At 35.5% G+C, this 27,361-nt stretch overlaps 1 protein-coding gene, 1 long non-coding RNA gene and 2 pseudogenes across 6 annotated transcripts; 2 read left to right on the top strand and 2 right to left on the bottom strand.

The window, feature by feature from the left end:
• The first annotated feature begins 3,585 nt into the window (after positions 1 to 3,585).
• Positions 3,586 to 26,086, top strand: LOC120140342 (WD repeat-containing protein 26 homolog). 5 transcript variants are annotated; one of them, XM_039155323.1, is made up of 7 exons: positions 3,586 to 3,728; positions 6,288 to 7,179; positions 11,740 to 11,841; positions 12,494 to 13,120; positions 13,784 to 14,028; positions 14,112 to 14,210; positions 26,073 to 26,085. In XM_039155323.1, the coding sequence occupies exons 2-5, from the start codon at positions 6,382 to 6,384 to the stop codon at positions 14,003 to 14,005; spliced, it is 1,749 nt and encodes a 582-aa protein (XP_039011254.1). In that variant the 5' UTR covers positions 3,586 to 3,728; positions 6,288 to 6,381; the 3' UTR covers positions 14,006 to 14,028; positions 14,112 to 14,210; positions 26,073 to 26,085. The 5 variants fall into 5 exon arrangements, with proteins under 5 accessions (XP_039011254.1, XP_039011252.1, XP_039011253.1 ...); XM_039155321.1 differs by having other exon boundaries at positions 13,784 to 14,210; positions 26,073 to 26,086; XM_039155322.1 differs by having other exon boundaries at positions 3,597 to 3,758; positions 13,784 to 14,210; positions 26,073 to 26,086.
• On the bottom strand, positions 5,941 to 6,228 carry LOC120140344. The gene is made up of 2 exons (XR_005517717.1): positions 6,104 to 6,228; positions 5,941 to 6,002 (listed from the first exon to the last, which is right to left on the bottom strand). It is a non-coding gene; the product is annotated as an uncharacterized LOC120140344 (long non-coding RNA).
• LOC120140298 lies at positions 14,439 to 15,525 on the bottom strand (annotated as a pseudogene).
• Positions 15,553 to 18,894, top strand: LOC120140297 (annotated as a pseudogene).
• Positions 26,087 to 27,361: the final 1,275 nt, after the last annotated feature.

Here is a 27,361-nt window from a genome sequence, read left to right as displayed (position 1 = left end):
AGTAAGGGGGAGTAATTTCAAAACTTGATTTCAAAAATCTTAAAATTACTAAAATGTTTTGTTATATCAAAAAGGGGGAGATTGTTGAAACATTTTGATATTTCGATATAACAAATTAAGTTAAATGGATTTTAAGATTTTCCAAATGATTTTCTAAGTATATTCGATATAACTATTCGAATATCAAAACATTACTCCAAATATTTCAAAAATCATTTTTAATCCTTACTTAAGTGTAAAATTAAGTTTTAATCATAAAACAATTTCAAAATAATTTTACAAAGTATTTCGAACCAATTCAAAGCCAAAAATTCCAGATTGCTCAGAAGGAACCGATTCCCCCCCATAGGAGGAACCGATTCCCCCCTGAATGGTTTGGCTCCGAGATTTCCAGAATGCTCGGAGGGAACCGATTCCCCCATATGAGGAACCGATTCCCCCCTAAACAGTTTTGTTCCGAGAATTCCAGTATGCTCGGAGGGAACCGATCCCCCCCAAGGGGGTACCGATTCCCCCTTGTACAACGGTCGAAATATTTGAATTTTACACTTAGGAACCGATTCCCTTCAAGGGGGAACCGATTCCCCCCCACACACCAAGCTGTTTTATTAAATGTTTTCACACTAAAACGGCTATAATATCTTCTCTAATCATCCCCAACGTTCAGAAGTGATCCAAGGTGTATTTAAGCAAGCTTAGAAGCCATTGATCAATAACAAGAAACATCAAGCAACTAGAATCAAGAGAGAATCAAAGAGAAAGCATCAAACCTCAAGTTTGAGCATTTCAAGCCTATTTTCATTCAATATTCATTTTGCTTTCAAGAACACTTTTTTTGTGCTCAATTGTATTCATCTTTGAGTGTTCTTTTCTTTGTTCTAGAATTGTGCAAACATCTTACCTTGTGAGGTTTTCTTGTAAGTTTGCAAATTTGTAATCTTCTCTTTGAGAAAAGAGTGTTCTCAAGAGTTGGGGTATACTCTTGAGGGAATTGTAAGGTTATCTCTTTGGCCTCAAAAGAAAGAACAAATTAGTGAATTTGTTGGAAAATCCTTAGTGTGGATAGCTAAGGTAGTGGACGTAGACTTTGTTTGAGAAAGTCGAACCACTGTAAATCGATGTGCAATTACTTTCAATTTTCTGCAAAAGCTTCCACAAAATTTTTATTGCCAATTCACCCCCTCTTGGCCAATTTTGTCATTCGATTAACTCAACATAATTGGACTGCTTAGCGTTGTACTATTCTTTTTCCTTATCACTTCATTTTCAATTTTCTTTTGCAGATATACAAGGAGAAAATAACAGATTTATTGGATCCAAATCAAAGAAACCTGCAGGTAGAATGGATTTTGTGCTATAATTTTGGGAAGGGGTCGGGAACAGCTGGTGCATCTGATGTTCCTACTATTTCAGTTGAAGCCAATGCTCATTCGCAACCTGTTTCAAGAGTTCTCGACTCTGAAGAAGCAACTTCAAAATTGTAGAAGAAGCTAGAGGAGTTGCATCTAAGATCTTATAATCTGTTAGTATCTTCTTGTGATAATCTGAAAACATTCTTGGTTTTTTGTTTTCAAATAGTCATAGGCGATGAATATTATGTTTGTAACTTAATGTGAATATATTGTATGCAAATGGATTGCTTATATATAATATGATATATATATTTAGTATTATGAGGCATTAAATGTGATTTAGTTTGATTATTTGTCAATCTACAATATATATATATATATATTATATATATAACAATAATTTACGAAATACAATCACGACACACGAATGTGTGTCATCTTTTTTAATGGTGTGTGCTTCAATGACACGCAATGTAAGTCATACATGCGTATCATAAATTTATGACACACAAATGTGTGTCATCTTAATTTATAACGGGGGCTTCAATGACGCTCAATGAACGTCATAAATGCGCGTCATAAATGTGTGCCATAAATGTATGTCATAAATGCGCGTCATAAATTTATGACGCACAGTTGCGCGTCATCTTAAATTCATGTCGGTGGCTTCAACGACAGGCAAATGTGTGCCATCCGCACCCATAGATAACGCGCAATGCGCATCATTAAAGGGGTTTTTCTACTAGTGAGCAGTCAATCTACATGGAGAAAGAACATCAAGAGAATTTTTTTAAAACTTAGATCTTTATTGTATCTATCAAAAAGTACGTAATATATTCGTAGACCAATAAATTAGCTAATTCATAAATCAAATAAATTTTAAAGATATTTTTCAATCAATCATTTAATATATATGACTTAATACAAATATTATCTAACTTAAACTCGAAAAATTCAAATCCTAATTCAATCTAAACTAAATATAATCTTTTCTCAAAGGCCCTAAACCATTTAAATAAAAATGAAGCAAATAAATTCTTCAAATTTTATCCAAAGTCTCAATTTAGACTTGTATTTAATTTCTCGCGTGTGCAATTTTATCTTGAAATTTCATAATTTAAGTTACCAACGTCTGATTGATGCATTTCAAGAAGTGTTGAAATACTATGAAATAGTTATACAATTTATAAAAATGACTTTTCAACCCTATATCCCATCTAAAATATACATCACATGCTGGTTGAAGTTTATGCTTACAAAAATAACCTCCTTAAAATATTGAAATGAATTAAGTTTGTCACTTCGATACCAACTATAATCAATTTGTTATTAGTAACAAAGATAATAAAATAATTTTACTCAAATCACCTTCAATAAACTTATAATTATCAATAATAATTCTTTCTTTCAATAACTTTTATCTAATAACATGAATTGTGTAAAAAATGAAATAAATTAATCAACTTTGAAAAGAAACATTGTAGAAAAAAGTGTTTTTTTACCCTAGGTGTTTCTCTCTTTTTTTTCTTTAGAATTTGAACCATATAGATAAGATTTTTTTTAGGTTTAGTCGACAACAGTATCGGTTGTGATGTTGGTTTTCGACCACTGGTTTTCTTCTCTCTTTGTTTCTTTTTAGTTTTTAATAAGAATAATTTTATCTATGTGACATGTTTTTCTTTGTTTTTATGACACATTTTCCGTCTTCTTTCTCGGTCGTTTGATTGTTCTTTGTTTCTTTGTTTTTATGACGTTTATTTATAATCTTGATGATCTTCCATGCTATAGACTGTCGGATTGAGTTTGAATACGCGATTTTGCGTCAGTGGATAGTTTCTCACGACGCTCAATTCTTATTTTTAATTTTCGGTGATCTTTTAATAGTTTAATTTCTTTTTGTAGTTTATTTATCGATACAATCAGATTTGTTTATATTTATTTTTTATTAGTCTTTTGGTTGGATTTTTAACAGTTTCCATGTATGGTCCTATATCCTTATATGATCTAAAATTATTAGTTTCAATGCCACAAAATATTCAAATTATATATTTAATTAACGGTGATAGTTGTAAACTCTAATAAGACTAGCGGTTTTTATTATAAAAAAATTGTAGAAAAAGATAGCAAACTAATCATCAATACGAGACCATTAGATTTTGCTATGAGCCCAATCCATCATCAAGGTTAGCCTGAATTGGCCCTAAGAAAGCGTTATCCTTTTATATTTTGAGAAGATGAAAGCTGTTCAGATAGCCCCATTGGCTAAGTTAATAGCTCAATTCTCAAACACTCTTTATAGTTTCCTTTTGAGGTGATTTCCTCCACGCAAAGGGAAAAAAGCTCTTAAAATCTCCTGTTTTCTACCCCTCTGTAAAGGTACCAAACGCTTACCTTTATTTCACTTGGGTACGGATAGCCCTTTGGACTTTTTCATCTGATTTTGATTAGTAGACCCTTTTTTGTTTTCGATTTATTTCTTATGTTTCTTGCTTAAAAATCAAGTGTTTGCCGACAAATAATATCAGGGTAATTGTTTCTTTTATAATGTCTTCTTCCAGTTCTTGAATTATTGATTTCTCAATCCGATTCTATCTGATCTGAATCGGCTTGTTTGTTCATAATCTCTTAGTGGGTATTTCAGATTTTGTTTCCTTTTTAGTGCTGGGTTTACTCTGATTTACCTTGCAATCTAATGTTTTGCTGGTTTTGGTATAGTTTTACTTCAGAGCTAATTGATTAGTAGCTTTTATTTTTTAAGTATATTTCTATGTTATTAGTTTTATCTGCTTGATATTGTAGGGGCTCTACATTATTGATTGTATTTCTGATGTGGGTTTGCCATTATTTCTGCTAGGAACTTGTTTTTATTCAATTTTGGATCTAAAACTATTTTCTTTCTCCATTCTACATGCTGGTGAAAAGCTCCTTCCTTTTTATCATTTTCAAATGATCTTATTTTGAATGTAGTTTGTGTAGCTTTAACTTCATCATATATTTGATATTATGGCAACGTGATTCTTTCAATCAATTATAAGTGCAGGTTTCGGTATTTAGTTACATCTTATAGCGGCCTTAGCATTTTTGTTGTAGACCATTAAGCTAACAATTTGGTTTTTGAAAATTGCAATCTTCTCAGGCTTGCACATTAATATTAAGAATTTTGATTACTTAAGCTAAGTCGCTCCTAGCAAAACAAACTTATATTTTGTCAGTCCTTTATGCTTTTGTCCATGTTTCTCTCTATTCATGTTTTTGGATAGTGTTGTCGTACTTGGAGACATGCCAACCACTACGTTAAAATTGTGTAGGTTGATAGATATTTATAAGAAGAAATAAATTTCTTACAAAAATAGATGTAATGTCTTTTGTTGTCCAAGTAATGGTTGAAGTTCTCAGCTTTGCAAGTATTTGTTAACAATTATCCCCTGCACAACTTAGTGAACTAAAGTTGCAAAGATTTGTAATGCTGAATCCCAATTCCTTTTAATTAATAGTGATTGTAGGGTTATAAACATTTATAACTTTTTTATCACAAAGAAATTATTCAAGAACAACGGAGTTTGATTTCAGATTTTGTTAGCACATCAAGTGTAATTACTACGAAATTGATTGAGATGTTTTTAATTTGTTGTTTCAATATGACTAAATCAGAATTTATGACCCTTCAATTTTCAAAAAGCATTCTGCACTAGTATAGTATGGTAATAATAATCACTGAATGATATATTGATACTTTATGTCCTGTTATTTCTCTCTTTTATTTATAGGACTGGATGTTCAGTTTTATCAAATTAATGAAATCTTCCCTTTACCCCCTTTTTCAATCAAATTGGATACATATTATTGAGGTTAAATTCATATTTGTAGCTAGAATGATGTTTTATTTTTCTTTCTTATGTATAATGTATTCAATTATATCACGTTAACAAATGTTCTAAACTGTAAACGTGAAGGGGAGTAGTGATCTTTATAAATTATCATCACAATTGCAAGTTCCCAAGTTTTTTTTTGGCTGAAATATGAAGTTAGCGATCCTCCAATTTACCTTGGATCCCTTATGCTGACTAACTAGTAGACTTGTCCAGGGTTTCCTTTGTTTGCCTTATGATATCTATCACTGTACAGTGTATAAATATTTTTTTTTTCAAGACAAACAACTAACTGACTAATTCATCAAGGTAGCTGTTGCCATACATGGTTTTGACCCTAAGCCATAAAACTGATCATTGTGTTGTAGCTTAGGATGTAAATCACAAATAAAGGGACCAGCTGCAATTATGCATGTCCTATTGGTTGAGTCAGTTATTTGGGTATTTTGGATATGTTAAATGGAGATTTTGACCATTAATCATGTCTTACAGAATAGCTGAAAATGGAAACTCTGATGTTAGGCAGTTGATGTCTTGGTCAATATAAATTTTCTTTTTTAGCTAGAAACTTAAACTTATGACCATTTTAGTTGAGTCACTTTTTAAGCTTATACTATCATTGTTCTCTTCAGATCAAGGATCTGTTGAAGTTATTAAGATTAATCCGAAGTGAACTCTGGATGCCATTAAGGCTTTGACCTAAATCTTTTAATTTTTTGGGTGCTTCATTGCCTTCTCCCTTATATCCCTGCTCTTCTATGAATCCAAATCTTTCTCTTTGCTGTAGAAATTCCATATTTGCGTTGTGATGATCTGACATGTAGCCATTGTATCATAATGATGGTATTCTAATTATCAAGAGGATCGTTTTTTTTCCTTAACTTGTATAAAAGGGTTGTATGTGTTCCTGTTATGACAGATAGCTAAATTGATTACTTTCAGGAGATAAGATGTAGCCTTCTCTTATTATTTGTAATCCTTGGATTTTTTTTTCTTTGCACTGCTTTCTCTCTTTCTTATTGTGAATTTTAATAGCTTATATTCCCTTGTTGAATATTGTATGCAGGCGCTTGCTCCTTGTGATTCATTAGAGGCATTAACTTATCTGTATTGCCATTTCTTTACCTCTCCAATTATATATGGGCTGAGGTGCACCTTTCATGGGAGGTGTAGAGGATAATGAACCAGCCTCAAAACGTATGAAACTATCCTCTGAAGAACTGAGACGTCTTTCCAACGGTTCAACTATTACAGAGACTGTAGCTGGGTCTTTAGGTGACCTAATGGCTCGGCCCCTGCAGTCTGAAGGGGGTGAAGAAGTTGTTGGCTCGAAAGGTGTTATAAAGAAGGTAGAATTTGTCCGAATAATAGCAAAAGCGTTATATTCTCTTGGTTATATAAAGAGTGGTGCTCATCTAGAGGAAGAGTCAGGGATACCATTATATTCTTCTGTGGTCAATGAATTTATGCGGCAAATTCTTGAGGGAAATTGGGATGAAAGTGTTGTTACATTGCGTAATATTGGTCTGACTGATGAAAAGACCATAAAATCAGCCTCTTTTCTGATATTGGAACATAAGTTTTTGGAACTTTTGGATGAAGAAAAGGTAATGGATGCCCTGAAAACATTGAGGACTGAGATTGCACCTCTTAGTGTCAATAATAGTAGAGTACGTGAGCTTTCTTCATACATCGTGTCACCATCTTACTGTTCTTCTGTTCGGTCTCCGAAACAAGATACATTGAGGGCAAGATCCCGGAGTAAACTATTGGAAGAATTACAGAAGCTGCTTCCTCCTAAAGTTATGATCCCGGAAGGAAGGTTGGAGCATTTAGTTGAACAGGCCCTTGTATTGCAACGAGATGCTTGCATGTTTCACAACTCATTGGATAAGGAAATGTCACTATATTCTGATCATCAGTGTGGGAGAGATCAAATTCCTTCTCAAGCATTGCAGGTTTGATTCTGTTCTGCTAATCAGATTTTCTTTTTCTTTATCTTTTCTTAAAATATGGCAAAATTCTTAGTCTTTTTACATTTTATTGATACAAATTTTCTTGTGTATTACATAACAAATTGTACAATACGCATTCTTTTTCATTTTTGTGTAGATTGGATATGTATTTTAAGTTTTTGCTTGATCAATATGGATACTAGGTTTTAATCTTTTTTTGGTTCAGGAATGGGATAACCGTATTAGGTATTTGGTTATTAGTTAGGGTTTTGATTACCTTTTTGGAGGGACAATTTCTTTGTTTGATGCCATCTTGAGGCATTCTCTACTGTCCGTATTTACACTAATCTCGAAAGTTTGTTGAAGGGACTGTTAGAATCTGAAATTGGCAATGTAAGACCAACATTAAGTAACGAAAGAGGAACAATTTTGTGTTTTCAGGGGCCTCACCTTTTATAGAGATGATGTGAAGGGAAAAAGATCTTACATTGATGAATTCATAGAGATACTCATAGAATAAGTGATTTGAAGTCCAAAATTGACTAGATAACTAGCTCTTTAATATCTCATGCATGATTGAAAGACTTGCGAGGATGGTTCCTAATCATGATGCTTGAGAATTGTTTGGAAAGATTGAATTCAATGTGATTACTTAATAAGTATGCTGATGAAAGGTCATTTCTAAACTGGTGAGCGTCCGAGTCAATATCTTCTTTCACTGGTAGCCATATGTTTGTTCCAAGATTATTAAGATCAGGTAAAAGAGTGAAGCTACACATGATATGTCGTATAGTTCTCTAAACCTAGTTTTGTTAACTCAGCTTTGCCTGTGATACATGATATGTGGATGTGCAATGCATGATTGATTCAAACAATCAACAACTGGGAATGTTATCCAAGCAAATTATAAATCTTGTGTTTATTAGAAAACATTTATGATTCATTTTCTTTTCTTTAGGAAAGAGCTTTCAGCAGAAAATGATACACTTCCAAGCATAAAAGTATCTTCTTAGACTAATGGAAAGTGCATTTGGCAACTATGCAATTTGGCAACTATACAAGCAGAATCGATTTGGTTTCAAAAGTCAAGAGTGAAGTAGAGTTTGGAAGGGGATAAGAACACAAGATTTTTTCATCTATGTGCTAGAGGTAGAGGTAGGAGGAACCTTATAAAGTCCCTCAAAGTGGGGAATGAAGTCATTTCGGATCCTAGCAGGATAAAAGCCTCAGTGGTGGATTTTTTTAAGGCTTTGTTTCAGCATGGAAATACTCTGGAGGTTGACGATTTGGATTGGGAATTTCTTAATCTTTCGAATGAGCAAAGTTTGGCTCTTGAAAAGCCATTTTCTGAAGAGGAAATATGGGAAGTAATTGCCAATTCGGATTGTAACAAAGCGCTTGGTCCTGATGGCCTAAATTTAGGCTTTTTTAAGAAATTCTAGTCAAGTTTGAAGGAGGTGTTGTTGCTGTTTTTTAGGGAGTTTTATGAGGGGAAGGATTGGGATATGGAGATTAATCACTCTTTCATTTCTCTTATTCCGAAGAAGGTCAATCCGGAGGGGCTTGATGATTTTAGGCCAATTAGCTTTGTTGGAGGGTTTTATAAAATTCTTTCAAAGGTATAAGTCCGTCTCAATTTGCATTCATCCCGGGGAGACACATTATGGATTGCTCCTTTATTGCAAATGAAGGTATTGACTTTTGGAGGAAGAAAGGATTGAACGGGGTGGTATTTAAGGTGGACTTTAAAAGAGCTTATGATTCGGTGAATTGGGAGATTTTGATGAAAATAATGGGTAAAATGGGATTTGTTACTAGATGGTGCTCATGGATACTTAAATGTGTCAACAGCTTCTATTTCTATTTTAGCAAACGAAAATCCTACAAAGAAAATTCACCATTCAAGAGGTCTAAGGCAGGGCTGTTCACTATCTCCGATGTTTAATTTGGGGGGGAGTTGTTGCATTTACTGTTGGTAAAAGCAGTGGACAAGGGGCTGTTTTCGGGTTTCGAGCTAGGTACTCTAGATCGATCATTCATGCTATCACATTTACAATTCGCGGACGATCTTATAATTTTCAGCAAAGCAACAATTCACGATTTGTTGAATGTTAGGAGGGTGCTGTTCGTTTTTGAGATATTGGTGGGATTGAAGCTGAATTTTACAAAAAGCAGAATATTTGGAATTAATGTTGAGGATGAGGTCCTAGATTCATGGGCTAAGGAGATTGGATGTTCAATGGGTTCTTTTCCTTCGGAATACCTTGGGCTACTATTGGGAGTCAAGAGGAACTCTTTTGCCTTGTGGGAGCCTGTTGTGCAGAAATTCTACAGTACATTGGCTGGTTGGAAGGCTAACACCCTATCGTTGGCTGGAAGGGCTGTTTTGGTTAAATCCGTTTTGGTTAAATCCATTTTGTGTTCTCTCCCCATTTACTTCCTATCTATTTTTCGGATACCAATTAGTGCTTTCAACAAGTTAAACTCTATTATGGCAGGTTTTTTATGGGGAAGTTCGATAGAAAAGAAGAACATTCACTGGTTGAATTGGAAGTCGGTGTGTAAGCCAAAGAAATTGGGAGGTTTAGGGATTTCGAATTTGCTGCTCTTGAATAGGGCTCTTTTGGGGAAATGGGTTTGGAAATTTTCTTCGGAAAAGAATTCTTGGTGGAAAAAAGCGGTCTGCAGTGTGAACAATTTGGATACAAATGCTATGATGATTGGGAATAATTGGACAGTTAGAGCTTTTTGGATTTGGAGAGGAGTTGTTCAAATTTTTTTTTCTACGGATGAATTTGGGGATTGCCTTAGAAAAAAACATGTGTTTGAGAGATGGAAATGGAGAAGTAGTGGAGTTTTGGAATGATACATGGCTGAGCATTGTTCCTCTCAAGGAAAGGTTTCCGAGACTATTTGCATTATCGAATAACAAAAGGGGTAAGGTGGCAGATTTCAGGATGCATAGTAACTCAGGATGGGTGTGGGATATACAAGTGAGAAGGAATTTGGTGGACTGGGAGGTTGACCAATGGTTGCAGCTTATTACATTGTTGAATAGTACCGCTTTCTCATTATTAGAGGAAGATTGTTGGATATGGTTAGGTAATGGTGAGGACTGTTTTTCAGCTAAATCGTGTATCAAAAAGTTTTATGATCAGGAGGGTAATGAGGGAGAGGAGGGTAATTGGGAGAGGCATGTTTGGGCAGGGGTTGCTCCTCCACGTGTAGAAGCTTTTGTTTGGCAAGTTGCACATCAAATAGTTGCAGTGAAGGAGCTGTCGAAGAGAGGAGTGACTGGGATTGAGGACCTTTTATGCCCGATGTGTGGGAAGGGGGAGGAGTCGTTCTCACATCTGTTTTTGCATTGTGAGGTGGTTTGGGTTCTGTGGTCTAGATTTTTGAGGGGCTGGAATGTTTCTTTTGTGGTTCCTAAGAAGGTGATTGACTTCTTAATTTTGTGGGATGAGTTAATTCCGAGATCTACTATTTGGAAATTCATTCCTAGGGCGGTGTTGTGGTCGGTTTGGAAATGTAGGAACGAGATTATTTTCAGAAAGGGAAAGTGGATTCTGCTCTGCTGTTCTTTCTTTCTAGATTTAGAACTGCTTCTTGGTTTGGGGTGAGATTCAAGGATATTAATATTCCTTTTGACTCTCTAGTTGGGGATTTAAAATTGGCAGACTCGATTGGAAGACAGAATCAGAGGTGTGATCCTACTTCTAGGTGGATACCTTCGCCAGAAGGTTTCATTAAACTTAATATTGATGGGGAAATGGTAAAGGGATGGGACAAAGGAGGAATTGGAGGTCTGATTAGGGATGATAGAGGTTTGAAACTAGGAATATTCTCTGAAAAAATTGGAGGAGGTTCGCCTATTCTTGCAGAGCTGTTGGCGATCAAAAGAGGTTGCAGTCTCATCGAGGAGTTAGGATCTTTTCCAACTCAGAGGATTATTTTGGAGTCAGACTTGACTACAACCCTAAAGTGGATTAAAAATCCAGACTTATGTACCCCGTTGTTTCAGTCGTTGGTAAGAGGCGTAGCTAATTATGTGGAAGGAAAGGGCATCATTTTAAGACATATTGTGAGAGCTGCTAACTGGGAAGCAGATGAGTTAGCAAAAGCTGGTATAGGATGATCTGTGGTTATGAGTTATTGTTTTTAGGATGTGGTGTCTATTCAGTTTTTTAAGGAGTATGGTTTTAGTGCTGCAGTTTGTGTTTAGGTTGTTAAGTCTTATGTTTTTAGCAGACTATGGTTATGGATTGGTTGTATGTTATGTTCCAGATTAATATAATTCAGAGGCGCTCTTTTCCTCCTTCCTATGTCCTTCGTGTTACTTATATAACATGTAGGATATGAAGGGGTTTTTAATGAGGCCTATATTCTATCAAAAAAAAAAAGTGCACTAATTTTATTATATTTTTCTTTTAAAGAGAATTAATTTCATCAATGTTTTTGTTCCTTCTCTGAAATTTTATCTACTTTTCCTTGCATTCTTCTTTTTTTAAATCATAATTGCAAATCATTATTTATTTATTTAATTAAATCCTTTTGCAACAGATATTCCAGGCTCACACGGATGAAGTATGGTTTTTGAAATTTTCGCATAACGGGAAATACTTAGCTTCGTCATCAAATGATCAGTCAGCAATCATTTGGGAGGTATTGCTATTAATTTGGAACAAGAGTAACATATATCCTTGATTTGTCATTAACTTTTTTAAATTGCAACTTATAGTATAAATTTTATTTGCATTTTCAACTCTGTTCTTCATACCTGACTGCAGAAATGAGCTCGGTAATTTTTATGTAGCTTCAACTAAGTCTAGTAACGTTTCTTAGCTTGTCGGATGCTTAATGTTCAATCTCTAGCATCTTTCGTAATACCTTTGTTCATTCTAATCAAATATATTTTTTCTCTTTCTCAATTTTATGGAGTTGGAAAGCAAATAACAAAGAACAAATAGAAAAAGCATTTTGCCAAATGGAACCTTAGTAACAAGTACCCTGGAAAAGAGGTGCTTTCTGTGATGGTGCACTTCATTGAACCCCTTCCCCCCAACAATCCTTTTCATTTTGGCAATGTACTTAGCATTTAGTATTTTCAAAGACCAGTCACTCCACTTTTTTCAATTTCTAATTCTTCCACAATGAAAGAGTTTTTGTGATTAAAACTCTCTTGGTTGGAATTCGAGTTTCAAGCAAACAAGGGCTTGTGTTATTGTGTCAATGTGTGACCACTATTTAATGATTGGATCAACTACGGCATGCAATTGGTCGATTTTCTCATTCTAATAATATTGACTCATTGCAGGTTTACGAGACTGGAGTATCTTTAAAACATAATCTCTCTGGTCACCAGAAACCTCTCTCTTCTGTTTCATGGAGTCCTGATGACCGTCAGCTTCTGACATGTGGCTCAGATGAGGTCATAAGGCTCTGGGATGTCTCTTCTGGTGAATGTCTTCATGTTTATGAAAAAACGGGTCTTGGTATGGTTTCGTGTGGATGGTCTCCAGATGGAAAATGGATAGTTTCGGGTCTGAACGATAAGAGTATCTGCATGTGGGAATTGGATGGGAAAGAGCTAGAGTGCTGGAAAGGGCAACGAACGCTAAAAATTTCTGATTTGGAAATAACCGGTGATGGAAAGCAAATTATTAGTATATGTCGAGAAACAACAATATTATTACTCGATCGGGAAGCAAAAGTTGAGAGATTTATCGAAGAGGATCAACCAATAACTTCATTCTCGTTGTCGAGAGACAGTAGGTTCTTGCTGGTAGATCTTTTAAATCAGGAAATCCATCTATGGAATATAGAAGGTGATCTGAAACTTGTTTCTAAATATAGAGGCCATAAACGCACTCGCTTCATAATTAGGTCTTGTTTTGGTGGCCTTGATGAAGCTTTTATTGCCAGCGGTAGTGAGGACTCACTGGTATGGACTTTTATTTGTTCTATATACCTCTAATAGGAAGTTAGCCTATGATTAATATGGACAGCAGTATCCTCATAATGTGGTTGCTAATAGTGAGTTTAATGAATCAAAATTTATATCAATGTCAATTACCTTTTAACACAATTATGACACGAAAAAATACACCAAGACAAAATTTATACATTGCTGATTTGCCTTGGTAGTTGTTTACCTCTGTATGATATCTATATCTCACGGAAAATTCTATACAATATTTATTTTCTGCTGATGGGCTTGATATTATAAAAGCCATGCATGTGTTGGCAGACTGTTGTCTGCAGAGCATTAGATACAAGTGTCGATGGGGGTATGTTAATTTTTGTTCTCTAAAGTTTTAGATGTATATGGAAGGTTCTTGGAGTGTCATATCCTCGTGCTTATGTGGATCAGTCATGAGTTTTTCAAGGGAAATGTGGAGTCTGTGGTATGGATTGCTAGTGCTGGAATACTGATTAGCAATGTGACATTATACATACACCTTTTCTAACTGTTGTAAACTTGTGTGGAAATTGATTTACTTTTGAAGCACAAAGTAAAATTTGATGTTAAATTATAAGGAATTTGATTTACTTTAGTCCGAGTGAAATTTATTTATTTTGTATGCTTTACTGTATATATGTCTAGGTCTATATTTGGCATAGGACCACGGGGGAGCTTATAGAGTCATTACCAGGTCATTCCGGAGCGGTTAATTGTGTGAGCTGGAATCCGGCAAACCCACACATGTTGGCATCGGCTAGTGATGATCGTACGATTCGTATATGGGGTTTGAATAATCTAAGCACAAGCACAAAGCAGAAAGAACCTCAGAGTAATGGCATCCATTATTGCAATGGAGGAACCTGAGATTGAAATGCATGGAATCTGCAGCGCGAAGCAGAAAGAACTTCACAGTAATGGCATCCATTATTGCAATGGAGGAACCTGGGATCGAAATGCATGGAATCTGCAGTCCATTGATATCTCTGATATAATTGGTTTCATGTAAATACTTTTACCTTGTTGAAAGCTTGACATTCATATGAAAAAGGGAGAAAAAAAAATTTCAGCAGTGCAGCAACTTTCTGATGATAAATTTTCTATTTTTCTTGTTTTAACATAAAATTTATTTCATTACACAGTTATGGGTGAAAATTTGCAGCTTGCTTGAATATCATCAATGCTTGCTCACCTGTGCTTGTTTGCATTTACTTTCTGGTTTTTAACCTGCAGTTTCATGGAATATTAAAGGTTCTGTCTGTAGCTTTTGGTTACTGTAAATAGGTATATTATATGTTGATCAGTTGGGATATTCAATACTATCTCGGATAATAGCCCATGGATTCCTGAAGCATGTTTGAATAAGATTGGCGTGCCACTCATTCCAAGCTTTCTGGCAATACCTGTTCACCATCTTCCGGACCTCATCAAGGTTATTATCTGGGTTGAGTGTAATGTCTTCTGACAGCGAGTTCAACATGTTAGCCACTGCTTTGCCTCTTGTGTGTGCATTCTGAATGATCCCCGTCGAGTGTAAAAGAGCGATCGATGATGTCCTTGAAGAAAATATCGGACCTCACTTCTGCCCAACATGCAAATGTTCGAACGCTATAAGGTTTAAAAACATGGATTCCGTGGCTATGATAACCAGAAGCTAAAGGACCCCTCCACGGAACATAATATCGTAGAGGGTGACGGTTTTACATTTCTTGAAGCAGATTCTCACTTCGTAAAGCTCCTTTGCGGATCTGATGATGTGTTGCCATCTTTGTAGTGTGGGACACGTGGTTTGCGGCACTTGGTTGTCAACGACCATCTAGTATGTCCGGAAGCACTCTTTCGGTAAACTTCCAAGACGAGCAAGCAACTTCCGATGCAGGAGGGAGGTGAACTGGGAGAGCAAAACTTGAGTGCAAGATTGTTGACAAAGTCTTCAATCTGCTTCAGATTAGACGTTAAAGAAACAAAAACTAATAATGATTCAATAAAACTGTCCAAAGACTAGGGACTTCCATTGCTTTCAATAACAACCAAGCTCCTGCAATGGCAATTGATTTTCGAGCATTGGCATATTTCGTTTGATAATATGCATCTTTCCACGTCGGATAATTTCGACCATAATCTTCCATTGTATGGTTAGCAGAGCATAAAATTTCCACCACCATCGAGAATCACCAGCTGCAGAAACTTGTTTGGCTCTAAGAAAATGGAGTGCTCATTGTTTGAGCTCTTCCATCGCCTTCACATGATCTTCGCCTGTAAGCATTCTTGTTGAGGTCAGTGAAGCTGATTGCTATTCTACAGATTCATCACTTCATACAATGCTCCCTTTCTGTTCCAGAATCCACCATGGTCTCCACTTCAACAACCCAGTCGACTTGCCCCATCTCTGTTCAAGTTTTATACTTTAAAGCATGGATGAACTGACAGGGTGTCGGGGAGCGGTCAAACTTTTAGAAATTTCAAATCTAATTTAGATATATTTCCTTGTCTTTTTTATTGATAGTTTAATTTTACACCTCTAAAATTTTACAATTTTAAACCCCTAAAATTTTAATATAAGTTTCTAAGTCTGCACCTCTTATATAAGTTTAAGTTAGCAGTGGCATGTGGTACATAAATTAGGGATCCGTTTATTTCATTGAAAACAAATTTTAAAAAATATTTCTGTAAAATGCATTATATTTTTTTTTTGAAAAACAATTTTTGAAAACTATATAAAGATATATAGATGATATTGTATAAACTATTTATGTATTTGCTACAACCACAACCGGTTTAAGCTTGCAGTTGCATGTTGCAATGACATGTACCTTACGGTTTTTGGTATGTTTTTCGCATACTTCTACGGTCATGTTGGTACTCTCACAAATATCCTCACGAAATTTGTTTTCTGATTGGTTTATCGGTAATCACATATTGTGAGATCTCCTATTTGATAAAAAGTTTGACGATATAATTAGAATTATGTAGCGAAACAACCTGTCAAATTGTTTGGTTTGCTCACCACTCATTTTTTCATTTCGTAAAGCGTCTCGTCCGATAGAGATAAATAGATTTATGATAATTACTGAGTTTTTTTTTATGTTAGATGTTATTCTCAATGAAAGGTTTCATTTTTTTCGTATCTTTGGATTTAATATTTTTATTTTATGTATGAATTTTTTGGTGACGACTGTCTCATATTTTCCTCTATGTTTGGGTGTGTTTTAATTTCTTTTATTATTTTTATTAATGAAATCTAGTTGTCATTATTAAAAAATAATTTAATCTACGATAAAGTTATAAACCAAAAAGGCTTAAAAGCTTGTCCCCATAACAAGGCATCAAATACAATACATCAGACAAATGCTTGTTGATTCTATAACAATGTTTCTTACCTAAGATATCTTTTTCTCTCTCTAAATTTCAGCTATTTAACTACTAATTAACCTGAAAATAGTATCAAAACTGACACAGCCAGATGAGAAAAAGATGATATGATTAATTTCTTAAAATACTTAAATTTTTTATTAACTTAACGTTATGAATTAAGTAATACTAATTTAGTTTAACGATGTCAAGTTAATATTTTGTTTTAAATATATATGTTTTCTTATTTAAAAATGCTTTGAATAATATGTTAAAAAATAAGCAGCTGCTCTGTCGAAACAATTAAGCATCCACCTAGTTATGTTATAACCACCTTACCATAAATAATAATTATTTTACTAAAAAATATCATATTTATATGTTATATTTTTTGCATCTTCTCCAAAATAATTTGTCTCATTCTATTTTATTATTTCATAATTAAATTATTTAAAAACAAAAACCATCATTTTCTTTATTGCCTTCATAGATACAAAGAGAAAATTCCATATGTACAGTGTTTTAACGAGAAAACCAACTCAAATCATGATGGAGGGCGAGTCTCATAAACAAAAATGATGTCTCTCAGAAATTCTCGGATTTGCTCGAGTTGTTGGCTTCAAATGATCTGATTGGCTTCAAATTCGCCATTGGGGAAAAGGGTCTTGACATTGATGAGCCAAGCCTGTGGTATGAAAGGAGAGTAGGTTCAAAAAAGATGGGGTTTCAAGAAAGAATACCCCTTTTGATTGCTTCGATTTTCGGATGCAAGGATGTGGTGAATTATATCGTCAAAAGCAGTTGTGTTGACGTTAATAGGTCTTGTGGTTCTGATGGAGCCACCGCTCTCCACTGTGCTGCTACTGGTGGCTCCTCTCATTCAGTCGAGGTTGTTAAAATCTTGCTTGACGCTTCTGCCGATACGAATTCTATTGATGCTAATGGAAATCGACCTGTTGATTTGACTGCTTCGGCTTGTTGTAACTCGGATTTCAACTCCAAAAAAAAGATATTGCAGACTTTGCTGAAATGAGGTGGTAGTGTTGATGAAAGAGAGGGTCTAACCAGGGTTTCAAATCGCGGTCGCGGTCGTGTTTTCGTTTATTTTGGATTTACCGTGATTACGGCCGTCGCAGGCGCTATTGCGGCCGTCGCGGGTAATTCGGAGGGCGGCGAAACTGTTATATCGCGGCCGAAATCTCGGTCGCGGACCGTTTTTTAAAACCCTGGGTCTAACAGCTCAAGTAGGGAATGAGATAGAAGGGTTAGAGCAGCAAGTAGATTCAGCTCCCCGAGCTTGGAAAGATGGAAATGAGAAGAAAGATTATCCCTACGATCTTTCTCTTCCCGACATTAAGAGCGGGATACATGGGACAAACGAGTTTAGGATGTATACTTTCAAGGTCCAATCTTGCTCAAGGGCTTACTCTCATGACTGGACCGAGTGCCCATTTGTTCATCCGGGGGAAAATGCAAGGAGCCGTGATCCTAGGAAGTATCTTTATAGTTGTGTCCCTTGCCTCGAAATTCGTAAGGGATCGTGCAAGCAAGGCTATAACTGTGAATATTCACATGGTATTTTTGAGTCTTTGCTTCATCTTGCCCAGAATCGAACTCGTCTATGCAAGGATGAGACCGATTGCACCAGAAGGGTTAGTTTCTTTGCTCACAAGCAAGAGGAGCTTCGTCTTTTGTATGCTTCGACAGGTTCAGCTTTGCCTTCTCCTAGATCATATGCAGCTAGTCTTTAATATGGTTCGATAAGCCCACTTGCTCCTACCTCTCCATCAGTTATAAAGCCTTCGACATCAACATCTCCCTTGACTCCCCCTAGGACCTCTTCTATCGCTGGAGGGATGTGGCCGAACCAGTCTAGCATCATACCTCCTACCTTGCAACTTCCTAATAGGTTGAAAGCTGCTCAAAGCGCTCGGGGTAAGGATTTAAACATACAAATGCTTAGTTTGGAACGTCAACATCGCCACCAACAACAGCAACAGCAACTAATTGACGAGATATCCAGTGAATTAAATAGGTATAGAGGGGTGAAGCCGAATAACCTTAAGGATATTTTTGGATCTCTTGATACTACTAGGCCCCCGTTGCGAGGATTTTCACTCGAGACTGCTTCTGCTCAATTGCAATCACAGATTGGAGTTCAAATGTGCTCGAATATAAACCAGAAGCTCCATGCTAGTTACCCGATGAACCTAGCATCCTCTCTTATAATGACATCTCCATCCTTTGGGGTCGAACCATCCGGAATAACTCCAACATCGATTTTAAGTTCGAAGTGGACCACAGGTGTTATCAAGCGTCCTACTATAAACCGTCATTCAGGGTATTCTACACCAATATCGCCAGTGGGTGTTCTGCCTCATAACCTCTCAGATTGGTGTTACTAGACTGGGGTATACAAGGAGAAGAACTAAAAACCTAAGAAAATCTGCTTCTCTCGTATTCCTAAACAATGGCAACAATTTGGCAAATTCAACACTCTCAAATGCCATTAATCGGTGATGAACCAGAAGTGTCTCGGGTCTAGTCTCATATGAACACCATCCCTTCTGTCGAGCAATTTAGACTCAAGGACCAGTCGCAACAGCAATGTCATAACAATGGGGTTCCAGGTATGCTCATTGCTTGGATGGAACAATTGTACAAGGACCAGGATTAGTTCATTACTTAAAAGCAAACTTAACTCCTTTAGGAGAAAAAATAATGAGCGGAACAAATAGATTTCTAAAAATTTCTTTATTGATGGATTGTTGGGGTTTGTTCATATGTTATGTATCCGATGGATTAATCATCATAATCCAATGAATTCCCACCCATATTCTACCAAAACACATATGCCATCAGCTTCAATGTTAACATCTGAACATTACCAAAGTTGATTATCATTTGATCGTTTGAATTATAGATAGTTCTCGAAGAAAACATCTCTAATAGAAACAGATCTAAACATATGAAGTTTTATTATAATTACAGCACTCCCAAGGTTAACAATTTTGGTATCTTCCATAGATACCACACTTGCAGGTGAAGGGCGACCTACATTGAAAAAGGACTGGCTTATCTTCATGATGATTGTATGCTCTCCAGATGTAGGATCTCCATTCCTTACTTTTTTTAGCCATTGTCATTGTTTTCAGGTAATCCTACCAATATTCTTTTAGATTTCAATTGTTAGGCTAGTATCATTAATTCATATTCTTCTAGGTTTCATTTTGATCATTCATATGCTTTTTTAATATTAAATATTAAATCGATGTCATTAACTTTTAAAATAATGTTATGTAAGATTTTTCAATGTTTAATATTTTATGTATTTTTAATTTTTAAATAACATTTTTATGGATTTAATAACATGTAGATTTATATTTTTAATGTATTATTTTTTAAAGAATGTTAATATTAAACTTATTATTATGGTTTAATTTTACAGAGAGTCATACGGTTCTGGACTTTATATTTGTGGGGTTTAAAATATCTTTCGATGAAACAAACATCATAATCATGTTCAATAGGTTAAAAAGGAATAAAGTTAAAATTTCCGGGGATTAATGTTCTTTGACGATGATGGTCGGCGATGGTAATGAGCAACGACCATAAATTTTGGTAGTATTCAAGAGTTAAATTGATATTTTATCTAAAATTTAGTGATCAAATTATTATTTTATTCAAAATTTAGTGGTCAAGTTAATATTTAATTTAAAATTTAGAGAAAATAACCTCAGTGACCAAAAATGCCTTATAATATACGATTTTAACCAACTTTTTTTGGATTTGCCAAAATGACCAAGTAAATCGCAATGCGATCGATAATTCGCAACACGATCTCCGGTATCACAAATCAGTTTCCAGATTCGCAACGCGAACTTCGACTATCGTATTGCAATTTACATATTCGCATTGCGATAGTCCAAGTTCGCGTTGCGATAGTCGAAGTTCGCGTTGCGAGTTCGCGTTCAAATTCGTTGCGATAGTCGAAGTTTGCATTGCGATTTATTCCAAATTTGTTGCGATAGTCGAGGTTCGCGTTGCGATTTATTCCAAATTCGTTGCGATAGTCGAAGTTCGCGTTGCGATTTATTCCAAATTCGTTGCGATAGTCCAAAGTCGCAACGACTGGTGGTATTGCATTTGTTTCTTAAGAATTTTCTCTAAAAAGATAGTATTCGCGCGGACGTGTCGAAGACACGTATTACCACGACCACGACCACGACCACGACCACGACCACGACCCGAGACGAGACGGACGGCGACGGCGGCGGTGGCGCGCGAGAGTCCCCCTTGTTCTCTATCACTCAACAAGGAAGTGGGAAAGCCAAGCCTTAAATACCATTCCCAATAGTGTTTCCAATACTATGTGAGATTGAGTATTACCAACACTTGTTCCCAATACTATGTGGGATTGAGCCTTAAATAGTGATATTATTTTTGAATGTTTTGCTTAAAATTGTAATAATCGCGATTGATTGTAGATTGACTTTTAATTATGACATATTTAATCGTATAATACTAATGCAATTGGTTGCTGATTCAGTTGTTTTAAGGTGCATGATTGTTAATTGTTTCCTGAATAATCACATTGTATTGGAAACAAGTGTTGGTAATGCTCAATCCCACATAGTATTGGAAACACTATTGGGAATGGTATTTAAGGCTTGGCTTTCCCACTTCCTTGTTGAGTGATAGAGAACAAGGGAGACTCTCGCGCGCCGCCGCCGCCGCCGTCTCGTCTCGTCTCGTCTCGTGGTCGTGGTCTTCTTAAGAAACAAATGCAATACCACCAGTCGTTACGATTTTGGACTATCACAACGAATTTGGAATAAATCGCAACGCGAACTTCGACTATTGCAACGAATTTGGAAAATCGCAACGCGAACTTGGACTATCGCAACGCGAACTTGGACTATCGCAATGCGAATATGTAAATCGCATTGCGATAGTCCAAGTTTGCATTGCGATAGTCCAAGTTCGCGTTGCGATAGTCGAAGTTCGCGTTGCGAATCTGGAAACTGATTTGCGATACCGGAGATCGCGTTGCGAATTATTGATCGCATTGCGATTTAGTTGGTCATTTTGGCAAATCCAAAAAAAAGTTGGTTAAAATCGTATATTATAAGGTATTTTTTGTCACTGAGGTTATTTTCTCTAAAATTTAAGGGTTAAATTAAAAATTAATTCCTTTTAATAACCTATCATGTCATTAACTAATTAATTACACTTAGTCTTATACATCGATAATATAAAGTGACCAAACTATTACTTTTATAAAATCAGTGATGTAAAGAGAATAAAAATAAGATAATAGTAATTCTCTAATGGTACCTTGCTCAAAAGACTCTAATTTTTAACACATCGTGATTTCAAATAAAAATATTTTTAAACCTAAAAAATGATTTTAATAAGTTACTTCTAAGTTATTAGAAATATATTGCTGCAATTCATTAGACTGAATAATAAAATAAAATGGCCGAAAATAATAAAATAACAACTTTACTGTGAAATAATCGTTTCTTTAAAATTAATTTTGTCATGACCTATCTAATCTTTCTATCTGATTAATTAATTTTTATACTAATTGTAGATACTCGATTTGTCCAGGGTTATGTCGGAGCAGACCCGAAGCAATGACAAGCCTAAAGAAGAACCTAACCCGTTGAAGACCCAGTTCAAGCCCAATGACCCAGCAACATTATCATCCAAGCCAGTCCATGTGAAGTCTAGGAAAACCGAAAAAATGGTTATCGGAGTTAACCAAAACAAAGTGGGGTGGGGGTCAGTTTTTAATGAACAATTAACCACCAGAAATGGAAAAGGAACACATAACAGAGGAGAGGAAGGAGCCAAAGAAAAAAAGGAAAGGGAAGGAACCAGAAATTATTAAGCACCACAGATTACAGACAAAAAAAGGGAGAGATATTATCCGAGAGATTATCAGCGATAAAAAAAACAATTTGTAAAGATTTTCTGGTTCACCATTTGCGAAGCAATAAAAAACAAAATAAATTTGAGACCAATTTTTTAGAAACACAAGGTTTTCTTTTTTGGTGTCATCAATACAAAGCAGCAGAACAAAACATTGGAAAGTATGGTGTGTGCGTGTGTTAATTTTTGAAGCAAAGGTGAAGAAAAACAACAAATGAGAGGAGTTCATCAACAACAGAAAACGAAAGCAATACATCATTTCCATTAACAATCCAACAACAAAGGCAAAATCCAGTGATACACTTTAAAAGAGAGGGTATTTTCAAAAAGTTTTATTTTTATTTTTGTTCTTAAATATTTCATGCATTTATTTTGTTTTTTTTCCTGTCAAAATCAAAATAGAAAATAGGGAAGGATTAAGATTTACCTGAGTTGTATGTCGCCAGAGTCGGTGTTCAAATGTTGATAGTCGGTCGGGAAACCTTGCATATGGGTTAAGTTTTTTTAGATCGGGGGTTTTGAATAAAAAGGGTTAGAAGAGCATCAAGTATTTAGTTGTGTTTGGGTTAGGATTAGGAACTTACCCGGTCGAATTCTGTGTCGGTTCAGAGTATGGAATGGTCACCAAGATATGGTGGCCATTTGGAGTTCATCTAGCTTGAGAAACCTTGTTTTCGACCATATGAGCGTGAGGGAGAGAGTAGAGGGGAAGACAGCTTGAGCGGCTGTGTGTGAGTGTAGGTGTAAGTTTAGTCTAGGTTTAGTTGAAAAATAGGTTTTATATTATAGCATTTGGGTAAATTAATTTTTAGCCATTGAAGCTTTAGGGTAAAATCCAGTTTTAGGCCTCTTTTCATATTTTCTAAATTCTAGATTTACCACTCTATTTTTGAGCCTTCTGTTTTAGTCCCTAAGTGTAGTCATTTTGAGTTTTCCATTGTTTGTACACTCGGGATACCATTTTCAAAACTTTTAATTTAGCCCCAAGTGTATTTATGGGCTTACTTCACTGCTAGTATCTAAGATATCAATATTTACGCTCCATGATATGATCTTTGACTAAGTTAAGCTTTTAATTCTGACTTTGCCTATCCTTTCGTTTTGGTCATCATGTTGTTCTCTTTTTTTATGTACATTTGTGTATTTATTTATGTTGCATTTTTTTTATATACAATTGGAGGACTGATTATAGGAGTTTAACCCTTTGTTCATTTGTTTGGAGACATGTGTGCTCAATATATGTATATTTTATGAGTTTATTATGCATGTGTCGTTTCTCCATGGTAACATGCGCATAAGTGTATGTATATATATTTGTTGTTAGGTGGACACGGGTCATACATATATTATATATTATGACACGTGTGTAAGGTGGTAATTTTCTTACTAAGCATATTTGTTTTATCATTACGTGGGTTTATTTATTATACATGGTGATAACTTTCCATCGTACGTTTTAACATTTTTAGTATGATAATATTTTGTTCGAATAACATTGCATAATTTGTATAATATCCTCATGTGCATAACTCGACAAATACATAATCGGACTAAGGGTAATACCTTTTTAATTTAAAATTATCTTGAATGGCTTGTCTTAACTGATTAGGGGGTCGTTTTGACCATTTTAAATTAAAAGTGTATCCCAAAAGTAAACCAAAAATTGATTTGTCACCTAAAATTTGGGAACGAAAGAAAATGAAATGTTCGTTTATTTAAATTTATCAAGAAAATGTTGTTATAGCTTTTAAGATCTGGTCTCGATATTTGTAAATAATCGAACACTCTTTATCTTTCTAAAACGACTTGGTAATGTTAATTTAATTTATTTGAGTTCTTTTGAATATTATTAAATTCACATCTTTGTTTTATGGGATAAAAATCAAATTAAATTCGAATTTATAAAGTTCATTGCAAAGACGTTAATTAATCAACTAGGTACCGATTTAGGGCGTTATTGGGGTGCTAATCATTCCCCACACGTAACCGACTCCCGAACTTATTTTTTGGTAATGCAGATCTTAATTTGTTGTTTTAATTAAAATTAATTTTTATTTAAAATGACAAAACATTTTTGGGTGCCCATTCACACCCTAATCAAGGATTGGTGGTGACTCTTCGAACCCTTTTTTTATCATAAAGGAAATCTAAAAATTTTCGAAACGAGAGGTTTTTTAAATCGCATTTGTTTTTAAATTAAAAATCAATTGAAAGAGGTAAATTAAAAATTAATGTGGTTTTCAAAATCTCATTTTTTCACTTTTAAGGAAAAATCGTTTCGACAGCTTGGCGACTCTGCTGGGGACTTTTTTTTAGAGTCAGGCCGATAGTCGATTAATTATGTGTCTTTGCAATTGAAAGTTATAAATTTGTTTTAATTTGGTTTTTTATCCCTTGTTTGGTTTTTTAATAAGTTTTGTTTGGTTTTTGATTTAATTCGATTAACAATTAAATAGTTATACTGATATGTTTGCTAATGGTTTCAGATTATTTGTGAATTGAGAATTGATTTTTGAGTGCTTTTATTATGTGTTTTTTCGCTTTTCCTCACACACTGCACAGTTGCATTTTCATGACATGAGCTAAAACCCCACTCCATCCTAATTAAGTAGGAGTGAGAGACTATGCCCTCGTGTGGTTTTCACCTCCGCATGGGATAGTGGATCGCTCCTGGAGCTCACGCCTTATAGTCCTCGTGATGGTATTCACATCTGCATGGACATAAGGGGGGTGTTCCCTCGAAATTGAACTCGATCCCCTAAAGCCTGTGATGAGCTAGGATTGAGGGTTCGACAGCCCAAGGGGGCACCGACAAGGACAATTCGAGAACCTATTACTTTAGAACCGAACCAAGCATATAGTGAACATAGAGCCCAAACTTAGGTCGAGCCAAACCCGAACCTTAAGAGTCCCATGAGGAGGGTACACAAGGAAAAGCTTTTTGAGTCATTCATTTTCGTTTTTTCGAATAAATGCGTGTGAACTAGATATCATGCGGTTAGGTTTATTTGTCAAGCAAGCATGTGAATTAGATATTATGCGGTTAGGGTTTTAATGTTCAAACAAAGCATGGGGGTAGATATCATGTTGGGTAGGATCTACTAAAGCATGATTGGGTAGCCAACATGTGAGGGTAGGTTTTATTTGATGTTTATGGTACTTATTTTGTTTTTTATATTATGTGCACTAACCCATTTTTGTTCTATGTCTATTTTATTTTGATTTTATTACATTCACATCTTCATGTCATCACAAGGTGTTAATTCACAAGTGATTGACTAATAAGAAGGTTGGTCATAATGAGACAAGAAATTCTTAACCATGTAATCAAAATCTGGAGATCCAGAGGCATTCAGATGATTCATGAAGAAGAACATTCGACGAATGAAGAAATTTGAACCTGACTAAAGAAGGATTCATGAAGAAGGACATCCGATGAATGAAGAAATTTGAAACTGATTGAAGACCGATCCACAAAGAAAGACATCTTGAAGATGTTCCCTCAGGATATAGATGCAGTAATGCCAAGGACGAGAAGACCCTTCACAAAGCACTTTCCATTGAAAGTGGAGATGGAGATCCCAAGATTCGATTCAAGGACAATCGATTTCATCAAATGTGATAAAATACGCCGACCATTTTGGAGATGCAATGCCAGATTCCATGAAGAGTATGGTTCAAGGAAATGAAGAATCACAATTGTATTTTGATTACATGATGTAATGAAATCTTGTTGTCTAAATGAAGGGTGTTCTATAGTGGTCACTTTTAGGATTAAAACCTTTTGCATTTGCATTTTTGCATCCACATTTGCATTCACATCGCTTTAATTTAAGCATTTTTACATGCATAAATCATGAAAATATGAGAGTAACTCGTGAAAGATGATGTGGCAGAAGCTCTGAAATTAAATTGAAGTTACCCTGAGACGTGTTTCTGGAAAGATGGACAACAATGAATGAGATCTTAGCACGAGTTAGTAAGATCGAGAGAATTCAAGAACAACTCGTAAGGACCCAACAAGAAATGATTGATGAAGCAAGGAAGTTCCAAGTTGAATCCAGGGGACAGATGTCCAAGTTGATGAGCATGATGATTACAGTGATATATGGGGAGAAATCATCAGATGACCCTACTACACAAGAAAATATGAAGACTTCGGGTGAGAATCTGAATGTTAGTGGTACAACCAATGTGATGATAGCAACTGATCAAGAACATGTTAGGGGATGTGGTAATTCAATTCAACTCCAAAAATTAAGTAAGATTCCAGAAGATGCTACGGAGATCATACTGGGAAAAGCAGAAGTTAAGGGTGAGACTTCTAATACGAAAGTGGAATCGGACTCAAAGAAAAGAGGCATAGAGGAGGTTCAAGTGCCAGTAAAGAAGGCCAAAAAGAATAGAAAGAAAAGAAGAGGACACCTATGGTTCCGATTCCGATCTCATATTCAGACTTGTTACCCTTTCTCTTTGAAAGTGGGCTTCTAAAGCCTTTTCCTCCGAGGTACAATACTTATTTGCGTCCAGACTGGAAAGGTGTCAAGAGATCATGTGGTTATCATTCTCAAGAGTTTAGCCACTCTACAGAAGATTGTTCGATCCTGAGATTTAAAGTTCAAAACTTCATCACGGAAGGGTTGTTATGCTTTGAAAATGGAAAACCTAAGTCCCCGGAAGCTCAAAACTTGTCGATGAAGGGAGATATGCAAATCAATGTCTCTCCCAAGATATTGGTCAAACGTTAAACCTTCAAAGCGAATGTTCCAATGGTCAGTCACAAGGTCGTCAATATGATCATAATAACGGAAAGGAGAAAGTGAGATCAAAAGAGTTTTCATATAGCCAGATATATCTAACGTTGCTCCAAGCCCAACTGATTGTCCCACGTCTGGCCAAGCCTTTGCTGCCCCCTTATCCGAGTTGGTATAATGA

Source organism: Hibiscus syriacus, unplaced genomic scaffold, assembly GCF_006381635.1.
Source record: "Hibiscus syriacus cultivar Baekdansim isolate YM2019G1 unplaced genomic scaffold, ASM638163v2 tig00110783_pilon, whole genome shotgun sequence".
Classification (NCBI taxonomy): Eukaryota; Viridiplantae; Streptophyta; class Magnoliopsida; order Malvales; family Malvaceae; genus Hibiscus; species Hibiscus syriacus.
This window is presented reverse-complemented; position numbering and strand designations above follow the sequence as displayed.

Coding starts and splice junctions, on each gene's coding strand:
- LOC120140342 (XM_039155321.1), top strand. CDS start 6,382: ATGGGAGGTGTAGAGGATAATGAACCAGCCTCAAAACGTATGAAACTA. Junction 7,180..11,739: donor TTCCTTCTCAAGCATTGCAG/GTTTGATTCTGT, acceptor CTTTTGCAACAG/ATATTCCAGGCTCACACGGA. Junction 13,121..13,783: donor GCGGTAGTGAGGACTCACTG/GTATGGACTTTT, acceptor ATATATGTCTAG/GTCTATATTTGGCATAGGAC.